We start from the raw sequence: 24,538 nt of genomic DNA, 5'->3' as shown, positions 1-24,538 counted from the left end.
ACTTTGCGCTCGCTGTTTCTCTCGCGTTTTTTCTTTGTGTTGAAAAAAAAAAAAGAATCGTCAGAGAGGCTGTGAAGAGTCCAGAATCAAAATAGATCAGTGACATACCGTTCTCTCGTCCCTTGTGATCGACAAACTGTCTTGTCTGACGCTTGATAGATACTTCGCTTGCTTCTCGTCCAGTATTGCGATAGACGGAAAAACTTTTAATTCATCGTATGAAGACTGGTGGAACAACAAAATAAAAAAGTTAATGCTCTGCTAGACAGCGCAATCATTGCGCTGTTGCCTCGCAACAGTTTTTGTCTTCTTGTTTTGGAAACACTGCGTTGCAAGTGTAACATGCCACACAACAGGCAACATCACTGCGAGAAGAGTTGACCCAACAGTTTCATCAGGAAGTAAAAATTAATTCCATTTTGCCGTGTAAGTTTTTTCAAGTTTCCCATTCGTAATCCGTTTTAATCTTCGTCAGTCGAAACCATCCTTGTTTATTTTTGTGTTTTTATTGCTCTTTTGTTGTTTTTCTATGTTATATTAGAAAACTATTATTTTGAGGTTTCCTTCAATTTGAAAGTTATCAGAAAAATGACTTAAAAATATCGTGACATTGCTCCTTTAACAATAAGGCGCGACTACTTTTGCTTTATGTCGACACAATGTTTTGAAGTATTATTCACTAAAAAAACACTTCTCAAGTGTTCAATGTCCGTCATAGAGAGGTGTTCGTTTTATAGGGAGTTTAGTTACAATAAAATGACTGAAAAACGGCATGGAGGGGACCATCACCAGGTGTCCGTTAACTGTATAGCCGTTTACACAACAGTTAAGTGATTTCAGCATTTTGTATTGAAAGAACAATTCTGCCCTTAACAAACAGAATCTTGGGAGAACTCTGAAATTTTCTTCCGAGTAGCTTGTGTCCCTGACTGATACAGACATAATCTTTTTAGCTAACCAAACGTTCCCAGGCATCCTCGCGCGCATACATGAGACCCAGATACCTGAGAGTTTCTGGGGGGGGGGGGGGGGGTTGTTGATGACTACTTAAAGAAACTTTTTTATATAGTTTTTATAGTACATTGAAATTCTTAGTTACTAAGCCTAGATAAGCGTGGTGCGTGGCTACCTTAAAAATTTGATCATTGTCGTAAGTGACCCTGGCGGCTCTTTTCATGTACTGCATGATTTCCAGTGGGCATGACAACTGCATTAGAGCAGGTTGCTGGACTTTCAGTAAACCCACAGCGATCCGAAATAATGCCTACAACAAATAAAAAAATAACATAACAAGGAAGCGGTGAGAAAATACATTTACTTCATAGGCAACTCATTTGGTTTGATGTAATAAATCTTCAATGGTTCTTGGTTCTTGATAAATTCGGAACTAAAATTTTAAAGTTTCTATTGACAGTTGTTTATCACGGTAACAACAAACAATGGATCAAACAAAAACAAATATCACAAATGCTACGTTCTCTTAGCTACCTTGAACAAAAGGAAAAAACTAGGCAAGGAAACTTAAAAAGCTGGCCATCTCGCAGTCGTTATGAGTATCCCTTCCATTCAAACTCTACTCGTGTATGTAACCGTATCTTTGTGTATTAACTAGACTAACCTCTCTACCCTCGAAGACAAAACAATCCCAAATTCGCACTGCAGTCTGAATGGACAAATAAAATTGATTTGTAAATAAACAGGTGAAGCGATAAGAAAAAATAAAGAAACGAGAAAGAGTGGAGGTTTTGATGAACTTTGCTTTATGGCACTCTTAGAACACTGATATTCGTTTATATTGGTATCATAATTCAAACAAATGTTTCGCTGCAAATAAAAGACGAAAAGCAAAGTGAGTTGGTAGGAAATATTAGTGATCCGTTCAGTACTATAGTTACAATTTTTTTTTAACATTTGTCGACTTTCGACCCTCCCGAAATCTAGCAAACTGGACAAAGACTCTCTGATACTTAACGAACACCCACTTTTATCCTGTGCGCTTTGCGGTATTTTTTTTTTTTGTTTTGAGAAATCTTCATGGCCATAGGTTGCCCTGTGCTCCAATTGGTCCAGTAATCTTCTCCTGACTCCAATATAAGGGTCTTCAAGCACTCGAGTTAAAAAAAAAAAAAACAATCGCGTGAGTGACTCGAGAAATCCAGCCAGTAACTGTATCAAGAGTACTTTTTTGTATTTTATAAAAAAAACTTCTGAACCTGGGGAGCGCAATGAAAACAGGATAAAGATGTGTCTTAAAGCTCCGACACCTTTTTCTGTATGTATTAACTAAAGATACTAATTTAATTTTTCTTTCTTACCTCAAATGGAACAGCATCAATGAAGATGGTGATAAACCAATTGAATGTAACAGTGGATATGTCCACGCCATAGTACTTGAGGTGCGCGTGTAGGACTGGTAACGATTCACTCAGAAGCTCATTCAAAACCGACTGAAAACAATAGAGTAAGTAGAATTTATTTTATATAAAAAAGTTATAAATACGAAGCATTGTTCGTAAATAAATAGACATTTGGACGTTGGCTGGACGCCATTAGGGACCTTAAGACCGGGGTCGGAGTTCGAAATGGAGTACGAGTATAACTTTCGAATTTCAATCCAGCCCCCCCCCCGCGATTGGTTAGAAATGTGATAACCGAAAGCATAAGCACTAGGTTTGAAAAGTCGTACTCGTTCTCAATCTCGTGCTCTTACTCAGATCTGAAGTTTCCTATAACCAAGTCAAGAACGATTACTAATCCCCCAACCATCTTACCTCTCTGACGACAACTACGAGCCGCCAAGTTTGTTTTTGTAAAGCCTGATGGGGGATTCTGACGTCAGTGCGCGTTTTCGAAATGTCGGCTAAAGTCAGCATTGCCAGAATTGTAAGATATATAAGTGCTTTTAATGTTAAAACAAACCGGGAATGGTATTCCGGTTTAAAATGTACGGGTAAACGGCAAAATCTTCTTCATAGACTCTATATTGAGATCTCCAACAACGCAGTTACGTCACAAATTGCCATAACTGCGAAAACACGGCGGCGAACGGGTTTCAAACAGTTGGCATCCGAACTAGCTACGGAGACATCGACGTAAAACCTCGAGATCAGTTTAAGAGAACCACTAAGTACACTTTCAAGCTTCTACTGTTTTTTTTTCAGCCGAAATTCCACTTAGTTGGAAAATAAATTATAAACAGCGATGTCTCACCTGATCTGCTAAAGCCCCGCTCAAAGTTTTATCAAAGTAGTTTTTAAGATAAACTTCAGAAACAGCAACGAATGACCTGTAAACCAAGCAAAACAAAATCTACACTTTGTTTTAACGTTAATTTTAAGCAAAAGACCAACAAAGACTAATGGCTACCAGAAGGCGTCTTCTTCATCCATAAACAAGAGACACATGGCCACAATAAAATTCATTCCCTGAAAAAGAAACGAAAGAAAATAGCAAAGCAAATGCTTGAGAGGTTTTCCAAATACGCGAGGAAACAAATGCGTATAAGGGACGGACCATTAGTAATAACCGAAGAGGGGCGACTTCCCCCCCCCCCCAAAAAAAAAAAATCCTCCAAGGGAAACTTGACTTAAAATAATGCTGCGGAGAAAACAAATTCATGCACAAAATTTTTTAACCCCACCGCCCCTCCGGTAATTTTTAATGGTCCGTCCTAATCTCGTTCCCAGATCCACCCGAGAGATCTGAGAACGAGATTAGGTCCGTCCCTAATAACACTCGACAGCCAAACACACTGGGCATGAGAAAAACATCTGTGTTATTTTTTTAACATTGTATGCAAACATGGATTCATATTAATCTTCATACATTAACGTAGTATCTTATCTTGTTCAACTTAAGAAATATTTTCTCTCCCTCCATGAACGAATGGGTTTTTCCAAAGTTTTGCAACGACTGAATAAAAATCCATACAAAACACTTAAGTCACTCCCTCTGAACAATAATTGGTGTCACTTTGGGGGCAACGAATAGATTTTTTTCGCGTCTGTTTTTTGTAAACTAACATAAAACCAATAATGGGGGAAAAGACCTGTAAACAACGTCATCTGATTCATCTTCATTACAAATTCGAAAAAATGTAAGAAAGATATTACTCGCCGAAAACTTGTTTCATGAAGAAAACGATAACTCCAGAAGATTAGCTACATTTTAAAAAATTCACTTGAAAGTTTATCCGGCTTTCCTTGCAGAATGGATATATAACACTCGTTTAATTATCCATACGTGAACGATAAATATCAAAATAATACTTTGAGATGTTTCTCTGAACCCGCCAATTAAACCAGTGAGCAAACGCACGTAGGGTAAAATACTTTGGATAATTGGGTGATTTCAATTTTAATGACTTGATGCTGAACAAACTTTTAAAAGAAGTAAGTCAAGATTTTTTAAGTGATGATTTTAGTTTGGTAATATGGGAAACAAAGACCCTTTTCCACAAACGAGATTGTATGCAACGAGCGCACTTCACTAAACATGTTGAATATTTAATGGAAAGAGCACTGTTTTCACTGCCATAAATCATCAATGTCTCGACTATCAATATAAATACCTGCAGATAATTGATGTCTGGACGATGAACACAAAACGCATGGAGAATCCTTGACAGCTTTTTCACCTATTAAACAACAAAACATAACTGAAAAACACCATTTAAATGCTAATCATGCCTGTGAATAGAATATTACCAGTATGTTATATTGCAAACTGAGATGCTAAGTCATCTAGCAATTAACGCCATAGTGTTAGGGCTTCTCTCCAAAATAATCTATTGCTTCGATGGACGTTTTAACGTTAAACTTGTTGGGTCTTGTCTTCCACTTGACTGTTAGTTGAGGTGAGTAAGAATTCCATAATTTTGAAAGTAGCCAGTCGTTTTAATCCCTTGAAGAATTAAGTGGCATGATCGTTGGTCGACTCTTAAGATCCTCCAAATTATTTTCAAAGCTATAACAAGTCTCAAACAATGCCTTCTTTGGGAAAAGAAAACTTATACACAAAGACAAACGTAAGCGCCACCATTATAGCGCGCAAAAAGATAAGGAAATATTGAATTTTTTCTTCCAGATGAAAGTAACGCTTTCTAAATAAACTGAGGGCCTCTTCATGAGCCCGATTAACCGCGATGGCCCGGTTGGGCCTGGCTTCCGAGATCTTGCATAACCAATCTATTTCCTTCTGATCTATTTCGATGTGTTCATATGAGGTCGCGGGCCAGCCCGGTTACCGAGATCTCGGTTTTTAAGGCCGAGATCTCGGTAAATGGGCTGGAAATTTTCCTATAGATGAACACTTCTTTCAAATTTCTTTTCAAATACACAAGCGTTTGCGTGAAAGGACAACCATTATTGATTATCATGGCTTGTTTTGACTATTTTGTAGAGCATACAGGATGATTCTTTTTTTGTCGCTGAAGTAAACGAGAAACAACAACGAGAAACACGAGCGCCACTTTTCAGTTGGCTAAAAGCTTGTTCGTTAAATTTTAGGTCTGGATGATGCCGTCAAAACTTTTCACGTCAGTAACCGGACCGAAATTTCCCATATAACAGAATTTTCCCATATAGACAGAAGACAAAATCGGGCCAGCCCGGATACCGGGCTCATATGAAGAGGCCCTGAAACAACTTAAATCGATTCACAATATATGTGAATGTCGCGGCGTCTTCACCTAAGTGAAGGGAAAATATCATAATATTGTGTACTAAGTTTCCAATTTAGTTTTCACTTGATGTTATTTTGGGAGCGCATCATAAGTAGCAAGGGGGTACAAGGGAGCGCATCATAAGCAATTAGGGGTTACAATTTAGTGGGGAGTCGAAGTAGATTCTTGGTATGAAAGAAATCATTTGTTTGAAATATGAAAGAAATTTTCACGGTCTTAAGACAACGTCAGTTGCAAAACAATGCCTGGCCAGAAAACATCTGAGGTTTCATTTCTATTTCTGTGCCTTTTTCACAACTGGTAATTTTTGCTTGATTCTACATCTAAGTAAATTAAAACAAAAGATATATTAAAAATTAGGGCAAAAAACTGTTAAAAAAATACGACTAAACGTTTTCGATCTATTTGATCATCCTCAGAGTGAAAATCTGCATGAAGCTGGGTGTTTTTATAGTTTAGGCTCTAACCATTACGTAATACCAGTTCCCATGGGGGACAATGTTAGGTCAAATGATTGGACTTGTTTGTTAAGTTCTGAATGGAAGCGTGCGATGTAAAACGCTTCTTTTATTCTCCTATTCATCCAAATGATTTAACCTGCGATCGCAGGTTACCAAATGATTGGACTTGTTTGTTAAGTTCTGGATGGAAACGTGCGATGTAAAACGCTTTTTTTATTCTCCTTCTTTTATTCTTCCATTCAGAACTTGACAAACAAGTGCAATCATTTGACCTAACGTTGTTCCCCATGGTAACTGGTATTACGTAACGGATAAAAGCCTAAACTATCAAAAACATCCAGCTTCATGCAGATTTTCACTCTGATGATGATCAAATAGATTGAAAACGTTTAGTCGTATTTTTTAACAGCTTTTAGCCTTAATTTTTAATATATTTTTTTATCGGCGAAATGTACATAAAACAAAAGAAAAGACCATAACGCAAAATAGAATCTTACCCCATCACAGTCGGCATATCGAAATCTTTCATTGTTGGGCATGGTCCGCAGGAGATCACACTTGATCTGATTCTCAGTTTCAGTTATACGAGTTGCAGAAACACTCTGGAAACATAGTGATTATCGTTATATTAGCACATTCAGGCAGATGTCCGTGCAATGGAAGGTGGGAGGGCGAAAGAGAGAAGTCTTTCATTATTTCTCTTTCTAGTGTGACATCGCGTTTGTGCTCGTAACCAGTCGCTCTCTTTAAATCGCACTTGAGTTCTCTTAAAAATCTTCTGTAGACAAGGCACACTTTGAGTATGGGTAACATGTTGTGATTGAGTGTGCGAAAATTTCCGATGAATCACCAAATTCGCCCAAATAGCATCAAAAGAAATGTTTGGCAATCGTTAGGAGAATTATTATTTCAAGCTCGGGTTGCATTATATGTACGGACATTACTGTGCCATCCTTGTTTCAGCACTTCGTCGGTAACACTTATTTTGTAGGGAAGACGTGAATAGGGGATAGAAGAGATCTGGTCACTTGACCCCTTTTTTTACTTGTTACGGGTATGAGCGAATAATAGCAAGTCAGGCTATTTCGAATTCAGCTTTTTTTTCAAGAAGAATGTCGAATGATATTTTACCTTGCGTCTCGCCACTTGTTGAAGCAGCTTTTGATAGTAATCTCTCCCCTGAAAATAGAAAAATACAGGTCAATTTTAGTGATAAACACGTATGCATCGTCTTAACGAAGACCATGCAACAGAAATACGACGACCACCACGTCAACACATTGACAACAAATAGGGGAATCAGAATTGAAAGAAACGACATTTCACCTTCTCTTTTTTGATGTGCTCAACCTTTTGTGCCATTGCACTAAAAAAGAAACTCAGAGTTAGTAAGGCTTAAAGACCTCGGAAATTGGATAAAAGTTAAGGGAGAGAAAATATAGGAAAATGAAAACACCACCAAACATAGAGCCCCAGCAAGAGCACTTCGGGTTGGGGGTACATGTAGTCTCTTTTGGTGTCCATCTATCAATTTGTAACTAAAATTTCCAATTTAGTTCGTGTCCATTTTACTCTATATACTTTAAATCAACTGATCCTCTATTCCTTTCTCCTCCTTCGTAAATTCCTTAAAAATAAAAAAAAAATAATTCTTGAAATTTCATGGAACCTTCCACTGCAAATCTATAACTGGGAGTTTTTGAGTGCCACCTTAAAATAGCTAATGACAGAGTAGTGCCAAAGCGTCCGTTAACATAGCATCCAATGGCGCCTACACTTGGCATACGCACCGAATCTCTTAGGGTCATTTTTCATGCTCGTAAGAGCAAAACGAAATAAGCAATGCGTTTAGAATCATTTTGTTTAGCTTGCAAAAGGATAAATGTAAGAAAAGTAAAAAGTAAATAAAAAAATTGAATTGTCAACAGAATGGCATGCGCATGTTCATAGTTATCTACACGAGGCCCGAGAAAAACGCACCACAACAACCAGGAAATTTCACTTTACCTTCTCCACACTTCACTTCTGCAAGTTCTCGGTATACCCTCCCTCAACAGTGCTTTCATTTCTTGCTGTTGAGAAAAATACTAAGTCACAAGGTACGCCTTCGCATTTTACAACGCTCAGTCAAGTTGAGTTTACTTGCCTCTTTGAAAAACACATTTTTCGTGTCTTGCTGCCTGGCTTTCATGTACTGTGACCATAGACGAGCGTGACCATTTCTATTCTGTGGAAACAAAATAATTCAATACTCCATTAGGAGCCAGAAAAAAAGATGAAACTTCTTCACTTTCAGTATTAAGTAATATACGCTTCTTGCATGATAAAGTTGCTCTTTCTAATAAGACCACACTAGACATTTTCCCCAAAAATGCGAACAGAAGCTCAAAACTGTGCCACCAAGCCACTGTGCTCTGGAAATGCACTAATTTGTCTGTTCTTCGCACCTCTGGAAATAAATAATTATATTTATAGCTGTTTAATAGGGTTCCTTTTTCACGTAAGAAACACAAACGTGGGGGAGCGGGGATGGCGCAGTGGTGAGAGCACTCGCCTCCCACCAATGTGGCCCGGGTTCGATTCCCGGACCCGGCGTCATATGTGGGTTGAGTTTGTTGTTGGTTCTCGTCCTTGCTCCGAGGGTTTTTCTCCGGGTTCTCCGGTTTTCCTCCCTCCGCAAAAATCAACACTACTATTCCAATTCGTCTTTCGTCCTCGTCTTTCATGAGCCTCTGGCTCGGCTGAGGGTAACCCGTCCCGCGTATGGACTTTAAAATTGTATTTACATTTTTTTTTTCACGTACGAATAAAACTCTTACCACACAGAGGTACAAGTATACATTTTTGTCTAGTAATCTTACCCGGTAAAAACTGGAGTAATGTTGTTTTAGTTCGCGACAAACAAAGTGAAACAGCTCACTTTCACTTTCTCTTGCTCCACGGATAAACCCATAGCTGTCCTTGAAACTACATGACGCTGAGCTACAAAAACAAAGAAATTATTAACTCAACTATCGGGACCAGGAAAAAAGCACACAACGGTGCAAATTTCTGCCAGCTTGCGTCTTCCAATTTCCTCACAAAAGACGACTGGGGACGAGTGATCCTCAGCCTTTACAACCGTGACTACCGCTGGTAGAAAAAACAGGTCCGCAAAGCGTCCACAGTTAAGGTTGAATTAAAACCGGTCCGATGTTGTTGACCAAAGAAAGGATGATCCAGATAACTCTCTTGTGTGAAGTTTAGTTACACATACTGAACATGGCAGACCACAGTTTAAAGTTAACACGACGCAAAAGTTAAATCAGCCCTTTATGATATGTAGCAAGCTGGTGTGATAAACAGCTCTTCTCGTGAACTTTACGTGAAATGTTATAAAAGGACACAAAATAAACATCTACTGAGCACCTTCGGCTTCTTTTAACTGGTTGGACCACAAGGTATTTAATTACTTTTATAAAGACGGATACAACACAAGTAAGTTAGCCCAGCGACATTCGGCTCAAAACGAAAACGGCAAAATCCTTTTCTTATATTATTGCAAAGAAGACCACTGGTAACTGTTTTTATTATAGGTCACTGGGAAGATCGAAATACGGAACTGAAAAAATAAAAAAAAATAGGAGTTTTTGAAACAAAAAAATTTTAAGCGCACAACTAATGCAACATCATCTCATAATACCTAAAATGCGCTCCAAAAACTGTTTCAAGTAGCAAATTCTAAATGTGATTTTTTTCTATAAAAAGCCAAACTGATGGTCAATGTTTTAACTAGAGAAGAAAAAGTACAAGTTTTATTTTTTCTGCTGTTTCCAAAAATCGCATGTATATCAGAGCTTTTCAAAAGCAAATAGTCGTTTATAATGAACATTCGCCTTTAGTTATCGTAAAGCGGAATTATGTAAAATTAAGCTACGAGAACAACTAAAGATTGCGTGCGTCACTTGACAAAAAGTTCTGCTCTCGGCTCTATTTAATATCTTGGCGAAGGCTACTAATATTTGTTCAAGGTTCGTCACGATTAATTATTAAATAGTTATTTTGGCAAAACAGAAAAAAAAAACAAGATTTCACTGTTCGTGATGAGCAACTTAAGGGAATTAAGCTCTGTATTTTTTCAGGATATCTGCGAAAAAATGGATTCACTGATGAAGTACTAGTCTGCGAGCAGGAAAGGAAGTTTGAGTTACAAGGAACTGTAATTTTCGTAATTTGAGTCAATAAGCTGAGACGGGATGTTCTCTTTCGTAAACGAAACGAAAAAACAATTTCCCGTTTGCGTAAAATTAACAGTAAACAGGTGATTTTGAGCAAGACTATCTGCTTCCCTAGCACTTTGTGCTTAGCTTAAGCTCTTCATACGATTGAATGGTGTCCCAAAGGCCAATTACGATATATTAAAATTCTAACTTGGCTTTGAAGCTTAGGGGGATAAAACTTAAGATACGACATCAAGCTTGAGGCTGAGGGATGAATAAATACATTATTTATTTATTCCTCAAACGTCGGAGCCAGATTATAATAATTATTTTAATATGTCGTAACTGGCTTATTTGGTCTGCAATCATGCGACGACCTCGGTCGGGAGTATCAAAATATATAGAATTGGACGACACAAAGTTCTGCAACCAATCACTAATCAAATCAATAAGGTTTAAACTGAGAACCAATTTCCAAAAGGCAAGGCCTATTAACAATTAATCATTCCCATCAAACAAACTTCGTGAAAAAGCCATCTTCCAAGGGCGTTTCGGAACCAAACGAAAGAATTTCAGTCACTAAACCCAACTGCACGGTACGCCAATTTTATTATTGAACACTTTGTTGCTCGCACTCCATTTTGTTAAGCGTTAAGAGCCAATCACTATCGAGAATTTTATTGAACACATAATCAATAGAGGCATTACCGCGAACCTCGCCAAGGGAGACGAAAACGTTTTTTCTCTTGTTTTCTGTTTGCTTCTAGGTGGAGAAATTTATATGGTCCGCTTTGTTTTTGTCTAATATAACGGCTTTGAAACGAAAGCGGACGTGACAAAACTGCCTATTTTTAAAAAAAAAAAATTGAATGTGTGGCTTTGTGCGTGTCATTATCCTATTCATATTTTTGACATATTTTGTGATACGTATCTGTCTACATATCTCAGGACAGGTGCGTAAGAATTGTTTTCGTGTATAATCAATTTGGAAAACAACGAAATCGTAAGAAAAGTTCCAAGAGATAAAAGCTTCCCACTGTGTGAAAGGCGTCATTAATCCCTCCAAGTCTGAAGTGAGTTAAAACAACGAGTGTTTGATCTAAAACAATTCGCAGAACTGGTCTGTTGAAAGCTGGGCACAGCCTCCACGGAAGGACGCAACATTTAGGTATGTCTTTAAAAAATTACGTCTGGCGTTAACACGTTCACCGTTTTCTTGAAACACGAGAAATAAACTGGACGATAGCAAAGAAAGAAGAAGAAACCGTAAAAGAAAATACAAAAATAAGAGTTAAATTGTTCATGAATCCGACGATTAAATTATCGTACTGCACGATTTTTCTTCACTAGTCAAATAGTTAGTAGTTTCTCCGTATCTTTTAATATTTACAAAGGGAGAAAACACATTTTCCAGACTATATATATATATATTAAAAAAAAGGTTTCAATTCAAACGCTATCTTTCATGAATGAAAATGTATTAAATTCAAATGAAAAATGATATGACGAAAACTCAGGCGGCATCTTAGAAACATCATTTCAAAATTCGCTTTTTCAGTTTTACCTTTGTGTTATGTGCTTTAGGAATAAACTTAAAAACCAATTCAGCTATAAACCTTTCGCAATTTACATATTTCTGATAATGGAAGAAGCTTGTATGCAAAGTGGAATTTCGATATCGTCTTGTGTGAAACTCTTATTGACCGCCGGGGTGTCAGAATGAAGGATTATTAAATTTTCGCGTTTAAAAATTACAATAGCTCGCACTCCAAGAGCCGTCATCAAAAATTTCTCCTAAAAACAGTTTTCAATGTAGCGGGCAAGTATTTAGTGCAGCTTGTGCTATTAGTCAGTACAACATAATACGAATGAGTGTATCCGTTCATCTTCAGGGGCACCCAACAGACTGTTTCGGTGAATATATGTTCGGAGGACCTGTAATCGTATACGATTTTCAGATTAAAGTGCAATGAAAAACTGGAGATTTCTTTAGCTCAAGATTTCGTGACAGGGAAAGTAATGCCTGTTGTTTTCGGAAAGAGAAAAATGTTGGGTACGAAAAAAAGGCCAGCTGCGATTTTCAAAAGGCAACAGCGGCTCGCAAATTCGGTTAATAATATTTCGTTCCCTAATATTTTCTGAAGTTTAAATGTTTAGCGAGCATATCCGAAAAGAAACACTTTTCCTAGCGTTTAAAAATATGGCTTTAATTAAAAAAACCGCACAAAAAGGACACTTATAACGTAAAAACGGTGTTCCAACACCTATAGTAATTTTCTTTTTTGTTGGGTGCCCCTGTCTTCTTATGCGCTTCAGCTTCTGCTTGTCCTTATCCTTGTGCTTATGCCCAGAGAAAACCAGCCTAAACTGTCAAGTTTCTTGTTAAACAAAGCAGCTTTCACCACTGTCGTTACTTCTTGCTCCTGACTGATAACGCGCGGGATAACACGCGGGACAGTGCACGAAACGGTGTTCTTAATCATAGCAAAATAAGCTGACAACGAATTTTTAAAATTCGGCGTCATTCTAAAGTAGCAAGTTTCGATTTATGGGGCTACAAGTTCTTTCTTAATCACCCACTGCTCCTCAAAATGACATTTATCCATTTGGTTAAGTTCTTTCTTATTGCTTTCGTAATAATGACAAAGTACAAAAAATGTACACTCTCGCCCTCATGGTATGTGGGTGCTCTCTCTTCCGTCTTTCTCTATTTGCTGAGCACAGTTTTATAAAATCGCCAAAGTTCTTATGACCTACCGAGGCATGTTATTGAGCTTGACGATTCGTGCTAAAAATAGCTACAAATAATTTCTTTATCGACATTCAATCACATCCATGTATTATAACTGGTGTTACATCGACAGCTAAAAGCTTGGCTTTGAATTACTATTAGAAAAACACTCTTGCCCTAACACACTTTGCCATTGCTAATGCTTCCACTTACACGACATTTCAATTTGGTCCAACTATTCATTAGACTTAAAAGCCTGTACTGGCCTTTACTCCAATTGATTTGTGGTTGACGTTTTAGCTACTCCTATTCAAGTCGGCGAAAAAATTACTATCTATAAGAAGAATTACTTTTTATGAAGGTATGCAGGACAAAATAACCACTAAGAGAAAGAAATTAAAAATACAAAAGTTACAAATCAGTCAATGTGACAATTTTGTTCCGAAATGTTAGACAATGAAAAACATCAGTAAGCACGTTTTCCTTCCAATGGATGATTGGATTAAAATAATTTATAAACTGAATTCATTGATGACCAATTAGTTGAACAACACAGCTTGGAGTCAGTTCCGATCACAACATGCGGCTCGCTGTTCAACTCGTAAAAGGAGCAATGTCCTAAGTCCTCCAAATTTAAGGAAACTCCAAAATGATAGTTTTCTAACAAAGAAAAACAACATAGGAGTAATAAAAAGGCGAAAATAACCAAGAATGGTTTCGACTGATAAAGATTAAGACAAATTTCAAACGACAAATTTAAAAACCTTGGCCTTTTGCTTTTTAATTTAGTTGTCCGTGACGTAGCTTCTTTAAGTTCTACGAACTTGTGTGAGTTATACGCTATGGCAAGGCAAAGGCAATTTTACGCTATGACAAGGCACTCGTTAAGTTCTACGAACTTGTGTGTATTATACGCTATGGCAAGGCAAAGGCAATTTTACGCTATGACGGGCACTCGTTAAGCTCTACGAACTTGTATGGTAATTATACTCTATGACAAGGCAAAACTAGCTTGCAAATATTAGAAAACATTAGCGCGAACACAAGCCCGACGTGGAAGTTCTATCCCTTTGTTGTCCACACAATCTTCTTTACTAATTAGTTAATCCATGCAAAAGTGTTTGGGTGAAACATTAAAAAGGATTGTGATACAACAGCGGGAGTTTTGAATTGTTGTTCAAGGGCGAAGAGAAAAAAGGAAAGAATTCTAGTTTTAAAGTCGGTTGATAAAATAATTTTCTTGCATCATTTCCTTCGCTTTTTTATTTAAAACCACCATTTACACTGTCGAATAAAATATTTACACATGTACATGACAAGTTAATGTTTTAAGTGAGCACCCACCCTATTGTTAATGTGTTTTATTGTGGCAGCGTCCATTACGAGTTGACTCGTTGTCAGCATGTTTCCGACAGGAACCGTTTTTAGAGCATAATTTAAACTGCACCCTTTGTTACGTTGTGATAAAAGGGATTAAACAGTGTTTGCCAACTGCATGTGGCATTATATGTCTATTCTTCGCATTGCTAATCAGCTTTTGTTGTTTTCAGAGCCTTCGACAAAAATATAACCCGCGATATCTATTCAACGAGAAAGATGAAAAGCTGGAAACACGTCTGCTATTCAGCAGTAGTTTTGATTCTCGTCTTGTGGCCGTGGAAAGGTTCAGTTGAAAGCAAAGATGTTGCTCGCCCAATGGAAAAACAGCAAAATGAAAAGATTGGCAACCACAAAACGCTCGAAACCAAACATGAACGAGTGAGGAACAATCTAGCAAAGGAACTTTTCCCTTTGGACAACATAGACCAAAAAACATTTCCAGCAGGAAAAAGTTTAAACGCACACAAAACCATGGAAAACAGGGAAACATTTGACAACGAGGAAATGAATTCGAGTGTGAACGTCGAATGTCTGCACGCAGAGGATATGGACACGGACAATCGCAAAGGAAAGGCAAAAAGAGTAAGGGGTCAGAGAGATAAAATGGCTCACTTTGACGACCGCGAAAGCTACAAACGCCTCAAAAGGCAAAAACGACAACCAGGTCCACAGCCTATGGGACCATCAAAAGCAACTCCCGAGGGAGAACCCGAGGGAGAGCCCGAAGGAGAGCCCGAGGGATCAACCGGGGAACCCTCAGCTAACACAGAACCGACATCAGAACCTGAAATGTCTTGGCCAGAACCAGAACCTGATTGGTCCGAAGCATTCGCAAAATGGCAAGACGCCTGGCCACTGCACACGTACGGTTTTGCCGCGGTTTTTACGATCATCGCGTTAATTCCTCCACTCGAGTTACTCAGAATCCACGTCGATAAAGCCAAGATAACTGCCTTAAAGTCAAGCTTGCTCGTCACAATATTTGTCTTCAGCTCAACTCGGGCGATCGCTTTGTTCGTGGACCCGTACGGCTCGACCAAACGCTTCCACCTGGTCATCACTCAACTGCTGTTTTCTCTCGGTCATCCGTGCATCATTTCTGCACTGAGCCTTCTCCTGCTGGTTTTGATTGACACCACCAAGATGAACATCGCCCCGCCTAAATTCCAGCGCGTCAAGTTCATTGTCCCAGTCGTGATATCCCATGTCGCACTGGTGATTATCACAGACTTTGTCGTGGTTTACTTCCTGGAAGCTAAGATCCTCCTCTTGATGTGTCAAATATATTTCCTAACATTAGGAATTCTACTGGCGGTGGGCTATTTCCGCGTGGGATGGAAAATCCGCACGAATATCAGAGCGAACATCAACAGCAAAAGCGCGGTCGACAACAACATGCGGCGCCTGCAGTACCTCATAACAGCGTGTGCGGTTGCAAGCGCTCTACTAAGCGCGCTGACAATTTACGGGGCCGCAGGGGTATTCGGGGTTTATTCGGATGTGCAGATCGTAGAGCCCTGGCCTTGGTGGATTTTTCAGACGTGCAACCGCCTTCTTGAAATCACAATCTGCATTGTGGTCTTACTTATGAACACAAAGGCATCTTCCAGGCGAAAAATATTCCCAACTGCACACAGTTTCATGACAAAAAGTCTGTTTAAATCAAGACGCAATACTACAAAGGAACAAAAAACAACTCCAAAGGAAATAACTCACTGCGAGTCGATAACACCCGTGGAATAATTTACATCAATAAAGGTGTTCAAAAACAATCTTCAAGTTTAAAACGGAGAAGATGGAATGGAATGAAAATCTACCACAACCATATTTACATGCAAAAGTATAGTAAGCCAAAACCCATTGTACACAACTATACTCCTGACCCCTTGTCAGTCCTGAAGTTTAAAGACGTACCTATCGAAATCCGGTAGACTGGGATTGTAAAGCCGAGCCTCTCTTAGCAGCTGGTAGATACGGTCCTTGTACTGGAAAAAATAACATGAAATTTATGCTTTTCACAGCTACGCCCCTAGACTGGGAAAAACTAGTCAATAGACACAAAAGTAATAAAACATACATTTAATGTTCACAATACTCAACGGACTGCTACAAACACAGGGCGACTGGTAGAGGTCAGTAATGTATAGCGTTTTTATTTTGCGCTTATAATTTACACAAGCGGTACAATATAGCGTTTAAAGACCGTTACGTTCAACCTGTGCAATACCACAAAATATAGCCACAGAAGAAATGTTACGGCTTCCAGAATTCTGAATGGTTGTATCCACCATGGCACAGGATAAACGATATTGCACACTAAATCACCAAATAAGTGTAAGTGTAGTTGATATATATCACACTAAACTGAGTAATAAACCAGCTTACCCTGATGTCCTCTATTAACTGCCAGTCAGCCAAATCGTCATCTAAAGAAAATATCAAAACAGCCGACTAAATTACCCAAGCACAACAACGAACAACTATACAGGTATAATGACGGTGTTAACGCCAAGAGGTGGCAGGTCTCTTGCACGATCACTATACATGCAGTACATGGAGGAGAACAATGTAGGTGAAACTGGATTGCGATAGGTAACAGAAGGGAAGTGGGAGCGGCTAACAACACAGTTTTTACCTAAAGTTTGATATTTGTATAGCTGACCTTTTAAGGGAATCTTGATGCTTCCTTGGATCAAACTGATCACTTCACATTTCAGTTTGCAGACCTCAATCTCAAGCTCCTTTGTTCTGATTGAAAAAAAAGATAATACAAACAATTGCTACGAAACTCAAATGTGGATAGGTGCATGTAGGTTAAGGTTAAGTCTGCGTTTGGGCCAAGTAGCCCATCAGAGCGAAGCTTATCCCGGCTTCCGTAGCGTTTAGCCACTAGAAGTATTTCTACTCCTCCATAGATAGGAATCCTAATCCATCGCCGCAGGGCTACCCCCAGCATTCCCCCCCCCTTTTACCCCCCGTTTAAAAAATGGCCCTTTACGCAGATGTTCATTCTCTTACCTTTCCTGTTTCCTTCTTTCTTCTTTTGGTAATCGCATACGCTTCTCGAAACTCACAGAATGACTGAACATTAAAATCCTAGTGAGACAACTTTAGTGTCGGTGGAACCAGTTGTACCAATTCTTTCTTTTGAAATGAACGCTGCTGTTGCCAACAATAAAACCAACAAACTAACAAACCAACCAAGCAACCGACGGAAAGCCGGACGAAGTCTTACACCCATTCCATGTTTGTATTCTTAGCGTTTTAGCGTATTCATTAGCCGCCGACAGCCACAATTTGTAACAATTCTCCCAAAGCGAATTGTACGAAATATTTGAACAGTAGTAACAAAAGTTTTGATGTCAAAATTGGTACAAAGAAATTTTAGAAGAGTCAAAGCTTCAAAACGGAACTCAGTTGTAAGATACTTACATTTTCTGTTGCTGGAGAGAAAGCAATTCTCTGTCCGTTATTGGATCTGTTTGAATCTCGACGGACACAGTTTCCACGGACTGTTTCTTTCTTTCTTCCTTGTTTTCTTTTATATCATCGTCTTTGACTGGCAGTTGGACCGATATCTTGTCAGAACTGCTATCGCAGGCACTGTCATATGACACTGCTTCTTCTGCTGACTGAATACAAAAACAAAAGGAGAATTGAAGTCATAGGGAGGATTTTGAGTGTCGTTAAACCAAAACCAAAGTAAACACTCTGGCCAATCAATCCGGTAAACCAATCAAAACTCAAGGCAAAATATGTGTAGCCGACACAAAGCGCGGGAAAACGTGTGTGACTGAGTCACAGTTGGTTTTAGTTTGTCCTTCTGATTGGATGAGAAAGTGGCGCGAATTTTTTAAACAATCACAAAACGTAGTATGTAATGCAAAACCAAAGCAAATGCAAGTTTGTCTCGACACTCAAATGAAAACCGCTTTAATATTAAAATAAACTTTAGCACAGGCGTTTCTGAGTCACGGACGGCATTTCGAAGTTGCATGTTCCCTTGGCGCGAATTAACAACCTTTTATCAAAAAACTAACTAGCGTTAGTGAAAGCACGCCGAAAGAAAGAACATTAATTTACCCTTACCGTCCGTTGTTCAAAAACATCTGTGCCGTAACAGTTACCCCATACTGGGAAACGCATATAAGTCTCAGTTTTCTACACAGTTATAGTAAACAAAAATTATAGTTTATCAAAGAAAATTCCTGAAATTCCACATACCTCTATAGGAGATTCTTTATCCTGTTCTTCAAAAGATGGCATAGCTTGCTGAGGTAGTTCTAAACTGGGTGGTCCTTCCCAAGGAAAGGACTTTGAGCGCTGAACTCGGCCTTTCGGTTTTGGCTCTTGTTTCGGAGAGGGTTCCTTGTGCGGGTTACCCCTCACGATACCCGTCACAGGCCCGTTTACACTGGAACCAACTGTCCGTAAAATATAAGGGGAGTAAGAAAAAAGGAGTCAATAGCAGTAGAAAGCAATATAAACGAATTAGAAAAACTAGAAAAATATGACAAAACAATACTAACCTTTGCTATTTTCTGACAAAGCCCGGGTGACTTTCTTCTTCCGGCGCAGACTGCTTCGTAACTGAAATAAACACGTACATCAAAATTTACACCCTCCAACAACAAATTGGTTACAAAATTATCTTCGCGCAATGGTACGCTGATTTCCCACTGCACGTGCTCAGGCCATCCTTCAGTCCTTCCGTTAGTCCATCAGTCGGTCTGTCCGTCAATCACTCTGTCTGCCAGTTAGTCCGTCCGTCCGTCAATCCTTTCGTCAGTCCATCAGTTCTTCCGTCTGTCGGTCAGTCAGTCAGTCAGTCCCTCCGTCAGTCAGTCAGTCAGTCGGTCGGTCAGTCAGTCAGTCAATCAGTCAGTCAGTCAGTCAGTCAGTCAGTCAGTCAGTCAGTCAGTCAGTCAGTCAATCAGTCACTCTGTCTTAGTGTTAGTCTACTAATCCATCCGTCTGTACGTCCGTTTGTCTGTCTGTCTGTCTGTCTGTTAATCAGTCATTCAGTCCTTTAGTCCTTATGTCAGTCCGCCATTTAGTCAGTTAGGTCAGTCAGTCTGTCAGTCATGTCATGTCACACACACAGCATGTCATTTTTTACCGTCATACTAAGTTTTTTGCATGCGCAAAGAAGGGACAGATTAAATGGGGTTTTAACCGTCGGAAAAATTACCAGTAACACAAAAGACGTTCTTACCTTGCCCATAATACTACCACCTCCTACGGCACCACGCTCAAATGCTGAGGCCGCCAACTGTTGCTTGCTCGCTTGTCTCGTCGCTTCCTAATCAACAAATGAACAAAGTCAACAAAAACAATTTTAATTCATTAGTCTAGGATAAAATGAAATCCGCTTTAAATGTACCCTGGGTGTCACAGGGTTTTTTTGCGGCGAAAACGCCCTCTGGCACCCAGGGTACTTTAAGGTCATTGCCCCGAAATAAAACTGAACATAGATTTTTAACCAAACTTCGCCTACTGGTTTATTACTTCAAGGGAACTTAAATTTTGAAATAAAAAAGGGGGGTCACCAGATTCGTTTAGGAGCAGGACGACCATGTATATTCCATATAATTCCTTTATAATTCCTCTGCGAGTACTGGCAAAGTACACTTTTTTAGCGATAATTTATTTTTCAAACACATGAATTGATCTGTTTTCATTTTACAGAAAGAATTTGATCGCTACACCCAAAATATGAGAAAAAATTGATAGGTCACCAGGCTCGTTTAGGAGAAAGTGACAATTTACTTCTCTCGCGGACTAAGCCGCATAGAAAAAAGCCGCCATTTTGTTGATGTGCTCGCGCGCGCGCGCTAATTACGCGTAAAATTCTGCGCATTAAGGATGCGCAATGCAAAACAGGGCAATGACCTTAAACGGCTCCTTGTCAGAACGAAACACTTCGTCAAAGCAAACACGCAGGGGCAAGCGCGCGAACTTGGCTAACATCAAGTGCAAATTTTCACCTTTGCTTTGGAGAATTTAAAAAAAAACGTGTTTATTTTGCTAGTATTTGCTGCCGCTCACCTTCAGGCTAATAAGCCAGTCAAACACACAGACATCCCGAGGAGGGGACAACTGATAATCTTTTCCATCCTTACTGAAAATGAAAATAACAGTCAACGTTAGAAAGATTCGGAGTGCTAATTCTGAGTAAATGCACGGAAAACTGAAATGAAACAGCGAGGTTTAACCAAGTTTGGCGATATAGCGAGTCTCGCATCTCTGGCATTTAGCAACTTGAAAGTATTAAGCAAAACCATAGTAGACGCATAAGCTCTGCTACGCGGTCCGTCTTCGTCTTGCTGTCTATTTCAGAAATGTTTTCCTTAGCTGTTACTATAGAAACTTCATTATCACGTCATGCATAGAACGCTCACGTTAAATCCGTTAATGTCGCGCGCGCATAACAGAGTTCCAATCGACATTCATTGGAGACATTGTGAAAAACAAGGCAAAAAAACTCCAAAAAGGACGTGTTATTTAATAAATAGAAAACGTTTCCATGTTTTCGGAGAGGTCTGGTAACACGGGCGATGTTTTTCTGTAGAACATGACAAGGAAAAAGTCTGTGGAGAAGGAAAAGGAAGGTAAAGAGCTTTTAACCTTCGTTGACCTGCACACGGCCCAATATGTGGATAGCCCTCCCAACATTACAGGCTGTAAAACCCTAAACCCTAAAACAAGCTTATAGAAAGCCCTAAAATTCTTTTCACTGAACCCTGAACCCCAAAACTAGCTGATGCAATTAGGACCGCAGAAAGTATCTGAATTAACCATATCGGATACGACTACGTACCGTATTTACTCGAATAAGCGCCGCCCCCGAATAAGCGCCGCCCTCAAATAAGCGCCGCATTTGGGACAAAAAAGTTAATGAGCGCCGCCCCCGAATAAGCGCCGCAGTCCCGATGCGGCGCTTATTTGATGAATTTCGTTTAACTAAAAATGGCACTACAAAGCAACTCTAAAACAAACTGACACTTTTCTTATCAAAAGCGATGTTTTGCAGTTCAAAGTGAGTGTTTTACAGCTTGCCCATTAGATTTTCTATTTAACATTCTTATAATACGTAGTTCTGTAAATTTTTTGAACGCCGCTAACATTGCCAGGACAGCTAGCGCCCCTTATGTCTCAGCAAGAGACGAATACTGACAATCAAAAGACGCTCTTTTCATATTACTGTAAAAGATAAGATTTTTTGTGGCGTCCAAATTTTAAATAAGCGCCGCCCTCAAATAAGCGCCGCCCTCGAATAAGCGCCGCACTTGAAATGCGAAAAATTAAATAAGCGCCGCGGCGCTTATTCGAGTAAATACGGTAGTTGCTAATTACAAATTTGTTTTCAAATTGTACCTTGAAATAACAACAAAGACATCCAGTACTGATGAAGCGACATCAATAAATCTAAAAAGAAAAAATAATAATAAAGAGAAAGAAACATTTGGATGACTGAAATGACTCATCTGTCTAGCAGGAACTGTGTGTGCATTGTCTTTTCTTTTCTTTTTTTTTTTGGAATTAATCCACTTCACAACCAGAACAACGCAAACTCAAACCCATGTCTCATACCTGTAAAAGGGGTGGCGAATGTCCCTTAACAAATGGGTGTCTCATAGAATGTTAGTTAAATTTCATGGGCTCACAATCTTGTTTTCATTTGTAAAGCCATTGAAGTGCTACTATGATCAAATTTTCACCCCTTTCTTTTTTTGTGGTTTCATAAAGTATTTAACAAAAGATTCAAAATGGCGTTCTCCGTTTTCAAATATCTATTTCAGTTCCAGAGATTAAAGCTTAAAAAAATTGTAAAATATGCAAATTAGGAGACTGATGACGTCATCTACTCAACCCAATTTTATTTCAAGTACAAAACTTGAGTTATCTCGTTTATTTTTTTACAGAGACCAATAAAACTTCGCAGACTAATACTTCTAAAGGTGACACACCTACATTTATAATAAAATTATGTTACCATGGCAACTCACTCGTTTCCAGTCCCCACAAATTTATTTTTGATTTCTATTACAAGGCTAAGAGAATCTCTAGTTTCCAGAAAAGTCATCACTAGTCCCATGGCTGTATCACTAAGTCTCAATTTCACCATTCACCACTCTCTTATGTTAGTTGTATTGTTGTTCATTGTTGAAGCATGCAAGGGTGGGGATAGTGCGTTTTTCTGTTGCCTGATGGGCAAGAAACATTTTTGGACTTTTTTGCTGGCTGTTGAGGTAAAGCCACTGAGTAACCCTTCGGGTTACTAGCACACAACGGCTCCAACTTGCCCAGAGGGCAACCTGGAAAATTCATTTTCATTGCACCTTGATATACTAACAAGCACAACTTGCTTTTGTCCAGACAGGAGCTCAGTACGGCCAGAGTTTGTGGGTGGACAATTGGTGATCAGAATAACAGGATTCCACTAAATTCAATTTTAATACCAATCTCTTGAAATAAATGCTGAGAAGGTTTTATCCCTTTAAAGAAGCAACGTCACGATATTTTAAGTCATTTTTCTGATTACTTTCAAATTGAAGGAGACCTCAAAATAATAGTTTTCTAATATAATATAGAAAAACAACAAAAGAGCAATAAAACACAAAAATAAACAAGGATGGTTTTTTTCAAGATATGTGTACGTCTGTGATGTAGCTCCTTTAGTAACGTGCAGTTGCAGGAAATATCCATTCCCATTCCAAGAAAGAGAGCACTGGAAATTGCAAAAGGGAGGTGGGTTTCAAATGCCAAAAATGTTTAAGGGTGGCAGACTGGCTCATACCAAAAACCCTTCTGTGTCACAGTGGAGCAGGGAGAGGGGGGGGGGGATCTCTGGCACAATACTGTTTCTAGTCCACAAAAAGTTAACATGAGGAAATGAATGGCACTTTTCTTCTATACAGCACTGTATCAGTACCCACCCTGTTGGTTTGGTATCGGGTGGAGTCTGGCTGCTTCTTTGGTCATAAATTAAGAGATTGGAGTCTTGTATAATGAACCTGTAAACCAAAAGGCAAATAACAACAACAACAACACATGCTTCATTAATATTACCAAATAGAAAATTATTAAAATTAAATAATAAAGTAAACTTAATTTACATAGTCTATTTTTAGTACATAATTAGATAATATTTCTCAGAATAACCAAAATGCTGAGCGAGCTGAGTAAAAGTAATAAAGCTTTAATTAAAATAGTCACGAAAGAGAGAATAAAAAAATAAAAAATAAATGTTGTTTATAGTGGCAATGCACTTAGCCTCGAGATAGATTGATCATAGACAGTAAGACTATAAGATGTTTAGCTTGACTTTGTTTTTGAGAGGTTTAAAGGGTGTGTTTTATGCTTTTGCCCAGATGATTTCAAACTTTTGCAGTTACAAAGCAGGTGTTGAATTTTCCATGGTTTGTTTTGAAGCAATTTATTTGCAATCAAGTCTAGGAGTTAGTATACACAAGGGTGATAAAAATGGTTAAACCTCCACACAATCTGACAGGTTGGCCTAGCCGACAAGCAGAAACTAGAAGATCCATAAGTCCCAAACACCCTTTTTCAAGGTCCTTTGTAATTACATTTTTATTTTTTTTTTATTTTGGTAGAAATTGAGGTAATAACTTACCAGTGTCTGTCACTTTTGTCAGGCTCCCTGAGCTTGGTAAGCCCTAACAAGTTTTAAGTTTGCAAGTTTAAAATGTGAGAACCAGTGAAGGACATCAATGTTATGAAAGAAAATTTTGTGGGACTTACTCTGGTATCGTGTCAATTCCTAGTCTAGACTAAATTATCCATACTATTGAGCAGTATCCTGATAAGTGACAACCTACATAACTGTAGACCAAACCTCTCTAAATTCTATTCCCTATCTCAAACTAAACTGCTTGAAAACCATACCCTTGCCCTTCACAGCAGCACATACCCATATAATAACAATTATATGGATATGTGCATATTATAACTAATATATGGGAGTATCCCTCCTGGTACTGATACACATGTGTAAACAGGACTCTCTGTAATAAGCACTAATTTTTAATTTGTGAACGTGGACATGCACCTCCCCTTGCCC

The 24,538-nt window shown here is 38.8% G+C and overlaps 2 protein-coding genes across 5 annotated transcripts in view; one reads left to right on the top strand and one right to left on the bottom strand.

Moving 5' to 3' along the window:
- The window catches only part of LOC144664361 (uncharacterized), a 47,663-nt gene that overhangs the window by 20,644 nt on the left and 2,481 nt on the right, over nucleotides 1-24,538 (bottom strand). Inside the window, exons 3-26 of one of the 2 annotated variants that reach the window (XM_078525480.1) lie at nucleotides 24,092-24,134; nucleotides 23,394-23,471; nucleotides 21,832-21,882; nucleotides 20,503-20,575; nucleotides 19,670-19,756; nucleotides 18,984-19,044; nucleotides 18,679-18,878; nucleotides 17,887-18,086; nucleotides 17,117-17,202; nucleotides 16,840-16,880; nucleotides 16,369-16,439; nucleotides 9,006-9,126; nucleotides 8,287-8,371; nucleotides 8,152-8,212; nucleotides 7,471-7,510; nucleotides 7,276-7,323; nucleotides 6,642-6,746; nucleotides 4,571-4,636; nucleotides 3,367-3,425; nucleotides 3,211-3,286; nucleotides 2,316-2,447; nucleotides 1,619-1,663; nucleotides 1,130-1,264; nucleotides 109-225 (exon numbers count right to left, since the gene is read on the bottom strand). In XM_078525480.1, coding sequence (XP_078381606.1) covers nucleotides 109-225; nucleotides 1,130-1,264; nucleotides 1,619-1,663; nucleotides 2,316-2,447; nucleotides 3,211-3,286; nucleotides 3,367-3,425; nucleotides 4,571-4,636; nucleotides 6,642-6,746; nucleotides 7,276-7,323; nucleotides 7,471-7,510; nucleotides 8,152-8,212; nucleotides 8,287-8,371; nucleotides 9,006-9,126; nucleotides 16,369-16,439; nucleotides 16,840-16,880; nucleotides 17,117-17,202; nucleotides 17,887-18,086; nucleotides 18,679-18,878; nucleotides 18,984-19,044; nucleotides 19,670-19,756; nucleotides 20,503-20,575; nucleotides 21,832-21,882; nucleotides 23,394-23,471; nucleotides 24,092-24,134 — 2,081 coding nt within the window. Of the gene's footprint in view, nucleotides 1-108; nucleotides 226-1,129; nucleotides 1,265-1,618; nucleotides 1,664-2,315; nucleotides 2,448-3,210; nucleotides 3,287-3,366; nucleotides 3,426-4,570; nucleotides 4,637-6,641; nucleotides 6,747-7,275; nucleotides 7,324-7,470; nucleotides 7,511-8,151; nucleotides 8,213-8,286; nucleotides 8,372-9,005; nucleotides 9,127-16,368; nucleotides 16,440-16,839; nucleotides 16,881-17,116; nucleotides 17,203-17,886; nucleotides 18,087-18,678; nucleotides 18,879-18,983; nucleotides 19,045-19,669; nucleotides 19,757-20,502; nucleotides 20,576-20,669; nucleotides 20,782-21,831; nucleotides 21,883-23,393; nucleotides 23,472-24,091; nucleotides 24,135-24,538 lie in introns of those variants that run through there. The other variant, XM_078525488.1, reaches the window with a different exon arrangement.
- LOC144664375 (uncharacterized) lies at nucleotides 2,334-17,166 on the top strand. Of its 3 annotated transcripts, none has more exons than XM_078525498.1 (2): nucleotides 2,334-2,461; nucleotides 14,625-16,843. In XM_078525498.1, the coding sequence occupies exon 2, from the start codon at nucleotides 14,671-14,673 to the stop codon at nucleotides 16,195-16,197; it is 1,527 nt and encodes a 508-aa protein (XP_078381624.1). In that variant the 5' UTR covers nucleotides 2,334-2,461; nucleotides 14,625-14,670; the 3' UTR covers nucleotides 16,198-16,843. The 3 variants fall into 3 exon arrangements, with proteins under 3 accessions (XP_078381624.1, XP_078381627.1, XP_078381626.1); XM_078525501.1 differs by lacking the exon at nucleotides 2,334-2,461 and adding an exon at nucleotides 4,754-4,855 and having other exon boundaries at nucleotides 14,625-17,166; XM_078525500.1 differs by lacking the exon at nucleotides 2,334-2,461 and adding an exon at nucleotides 11,367-11,511 and having other exon boundaries at nucleotides 14,625-17,166.

This window comes from Oculina patagonica, chromosome 1, assembly GCF_052425735.1.
Source record: "Oculina patagonica isolate OP01 chromosome 1, crgOcupat, whole genome shotgun sequence".
NCBI classification, from domain to species: Eukaryota; Metazoa; Cnidaria; class Anthozoa; order Scleractinia; family Oculinidae; genus Oculina; species Oculina patagonica.
Note: the sequence above shows the minus strand (reverse complement) of the source record. Positions and strands in the feature narration are given on the sequence as shown.